At 42.8% G+C, this 3,817-nt stretch overlaps 1 protein-coding gene across 1 annotated transcript; it reads left to right on the top strand.

Moving 5' to 3' along the window:
- Positions 1-554: 554 nt before the first annotated feature.
- On the top strand, positions 555-3,123 carry LOC125358362 (uncharacterized protein KIAA1143-like). Its single transcript, XM_048355451.1, is given in 4 exon segments — positions 555-577; positions 1,373-1,724; positions 2,731-2,861; positions 3,087-3,123. Coding segments are annotated over 4 exon segments (543 nt in total).
- Positions 3,124-3,817: the final 694 nt, after the last annotated feature.

Here is a 3,817-nt window from a genome sequence, read left to right as displayed (position 1 = left end):
CTTCTTGCTCAAGGCTAGCACTCTGCCACTTGAGCCACAGCGCCACTTCTGGCCATTTTCTGTATATGTGGTGCTGGGGAATTGAACCCAGGGCCTCATGTATACGAGGCAAGCACTCTTGCCACTAGGCCATATCCCCAGCCCCTTGGATTTGAACTTTGATCCTCAGATTTTAGCCTCTTGAGTAGCTAGGATGACAGGTATGAGCTACCAGCAACCGGCTTCTAAAACTCTTAGCTCCAACCAACTTCCAGAAAAGCTCAAAGTGGAGCTGTGGCTCCTCAAGTGGTAGAGCAAAAGCAAGTTCAGAGCTAGGAATGTGGCTTAGTGGTAGAGTGCTTGTCTAGCATCCACAAAGCCCTCAATTCCTCAATACCATATAAACAGAAAAGGCCAGAAGTGGTAGTGTGGCTCAAATGGTAGAGTACTAGCTTTGGGCAAAAGAAGCTCAGGGACAGTGCCCAGGCCCCGAGTTCAAGCCCCAGGACCTTCACACACATGCACACATGCACATACATACAAAACAATTTTAAAAAAGAAAAAGGCTCAGCAAGATGAAGCAATTTGGCAACTCATCGTAGACTATACCAGGATGTCTATTGAGGCCTGTCAGTTTAGGCCTGTTATTCCAGACTCCAACACCCTACCCTGTACTGGAGAAGGCCTAACAAAGGGACATGACAAATAACAATTGAGCCCATAGGAAAGAATATTTTTTCTAGTCTAGGAAATTCAAATATACAAAATTAGAGCAGTCAAGAAATGTAGCACTTTGAGCACTTCACAGACTGCCTAACTTTGTACTTTGATTGCCTAAAAACCAGGCAGGGTCAGAAATTGCTGCTGTCACAAAGTCAGCAACAAAAACCTCATTGTCCGACAGCTCATACCTATAATCTTAGCCACTCAGAAGGTTGAGATCTGAGAGGACTGCTGTTGGAAGCTAGCCAGCCTGGACAGGCAAGTTAAAGACACTCTTATCTGCAAAAAGCCAGAGATGGAGGTGTGGCTCAAGTGGTAGAGCACAAACAATGAATGAAAAAGCCAAGCGAGAGTGTGAGGCTCTGAATTTAAGCCCTGGTACTGGTGCATGTGCACACACACACACACACACACAAACCCATGTACCAGTGGCTCATGCCTGTAATCCTAGCAATTCAGGTGGCTGAGATCTGAGCATCTTGATTTGCAGCCATCTGAAACAGGAAAGTGCAAGAGACATAATACAGTGAAACAACAACAACAGGAAGTAGAGCTATGGCTCAAGTGGTAGAGTGCCAGCCTTCAGCAGAAAAAGCTAAGGGACAGTGCCCAGACCCTGAGCAGCACTTTCCTGAGCAGTTCCAGGGGCGAAAGTGCATCTGATTTACAGATGCAGAAACACACCAGGCAACACATCTGTTTTGAATCAAGTGTTGTATGTGCGGCCGGCAGAGCCAGTGTTCCTGTCCCGCTTCAAGGAGCAGGTCGGTTACAAGGAAGGGCCCACCGTGGAGACCAAGAGAATCCAGCCACAGGTCCCAGGCGAAGAAGGCGATCACAGTGACAAAGATGACAAACAGCCCCAGGTGGTAGTTTTGAAAAAGGGAGACCTGACAGCCGAAGAAGTCATGAAAATTAAAGCAGAAATAAAGGCTGCCGAGGCAGATGAAGAACCAGCTCCAGCCGATGGGAGAGTCATGTATCAAAAACCAGTGAAGCACACCTCAGATGAAAAATACTCAGTTTTTTTTTGTTTTTTTTAAATTTATTTATTAATTGAGCACAAATTTTTTGACAAGGTGTTGTGCAAAAAGGGTACAGTTACATAGTAGGGCAGTGTGTACATTTCTTGTGATATCACGTCCTGTTTTTCTATCTCTTCTCTAGGTCAGGTAGACATATATACAACATACAATGTATCAAGAACATATACAGTAGCCACGTGGCCACGCCCAAGAAAGTTCGCCTAGGGCTTTAAATGTAATGTTGATATTAGACCATATGTCGACAGTAGTCTTATATGAACGTACATACCTAGCTTTTGAGCTATTGTATTCCCCTGAGAGGTCAATTTTTGACCTTTATATGTTGAGTAATTGTTTGGTTTTAGTTACATATTGTTGGGTTGCTGCCCCAATCCTGTGGGAAATACTATTTGACAAGCAGTTTTTGGTTTCACAGACTTGGTCTCTACTTTCTCTCCATCTCCCTTTGTTAACAGTCATATATCAGGGAGATCATGCCCCTTTGTTTTCTGTGTTCTAGGCTTGTCTCGCTCAACATTATTTGTTCGAGTTCTGACCATTTCCCTGCGAATAACAATATTTCACCATTCCTAATCGCTATGTAGTATTCCATTGTGTATAAGTACCATATTTTTTGGGTCCATTCATCTGTAGAGGGGCATCTGGGTTGTTTCCATATTTTGGCTATTGTGAATTGTGCCGCAATAACCATGGAAGTACAAATGTCTTTTTGATATCTTGGGGTTTGCTGTTTAGGATAGATGCCTAGGAGTGGTATGGCTGGGTCATAGGGTAGGTCTATATTGAGCTTTTTGAGAAACCTCCATACTGTTCTCCAAAGTGGTTGTACTAATTTGCACTCCCACCAACAATGGAGAAGGGTTCCTCTTTCCCCACACCCCCTCCAGCCTTTGTTGTTGCCTGAGTTCAGAGTATAGGCCATTCTAACTGGGGTGAGGTGGTATCTCAGGGTTGTTTTTATTTGCATTTCCTTTACTACCAGGGATGTTGAGCATAAAAATACTCAGTTTTAACAACAAGCTCAAAAAAGAAGAAAACAAGTGAAAATGAAGGAAATAAGCAGGACTCAGAGAAAAAGAACTCACAAAGGCAAATAAAAAACAGTAGCCTTGGGCTGGGGATATGGCCTAGTGGTAAGAGTGCTTGCCTCACATACATGAGACCCTGGGTTCAATTCCCCAGCACCACATATACAGAAAACGGCCAGAAGTGGCGCTGTGGCTCAAGCGGCAGGCTCAAGTGGCTCAAGTGCTAGCCTCGAGCAAAAAGAAGCCAGGGACAGTGCTCAGGCCCTGAGTCCAAGCCCCAGGACTGGCAAAAAAAAACCAAAAACAGTAGCCTCCTTTCTTTTGGCAATGAAGAAGAAAATGAGTAAATGTAAATGTTTGGGCTTAAAAGTCTCCTTGGAAACTATATGAAGTATTTTTTCAAATAACATTTTTTTCCTGTGGCTTTTAAAATAGCTTTTTTCCCCTATTATGCTACAAGTTAGTTATAGAATAATTAGAAGATACAGGAAACCATTTGATATAATGAATATGTAACCCCAACTGGAAATTCTGATTTTGTGGATGCTAAATACCATTACTATGTTTTGTTAGTTCCCTCTCTGGGTGTCTATATGTGTAAAGTATAGTTTTAAACAAAACTAAGATTGCACTATGTATGTCCCATAGTACAATACAAGATACATTTTACAATACAAGATACACAGTACATAGCAAGATACATTTTATAAACCTTAAGTGAACAGGTACAGAAAAAAAAAAAACCAAAAACATCTGTTTCACATTCTAACCACAGGGTCCTGGGTTCTGTTCTACACAGAACATTTGAAAAGCCTATATGAATACAACAAAAGGATATCTGGGAATATCTGAGCAAAGCAATTCCTCCATGCCATGCAGCCCCACACAGGCTTCCTGAGGCCATTCAGGCAACTTTAGGCAGGTGAACTCTAAGGCAAAGTCCAGGGGGAACTATAGGTGTTTCTGTGTTCTTGCAACCTTTGGAGTCACTTTTTGTAGCCTCTTTTCCTCTCCCCAACCATGGGTATAGAAAGGTGAGCA

Source organism: Perognathus longimembris, chromosome 10 (genome assembly GCF_023159225.1).
Source record: "Perognathus longimembris pacificus isolate PPM17 chromosome 10, ASM2315922v1, whole genome shotgun sequence".
In the NCBI taxonomy this organism is placed as follows: Eukaryota; Metazoa; Chordata; class Mammalia; order Rodentia; family Heteromyidae; genus Perognathus; species Perognathus longimembris.
This window is presented reverse-complemented; position numbering and strand designations above follow the sequence as displayed.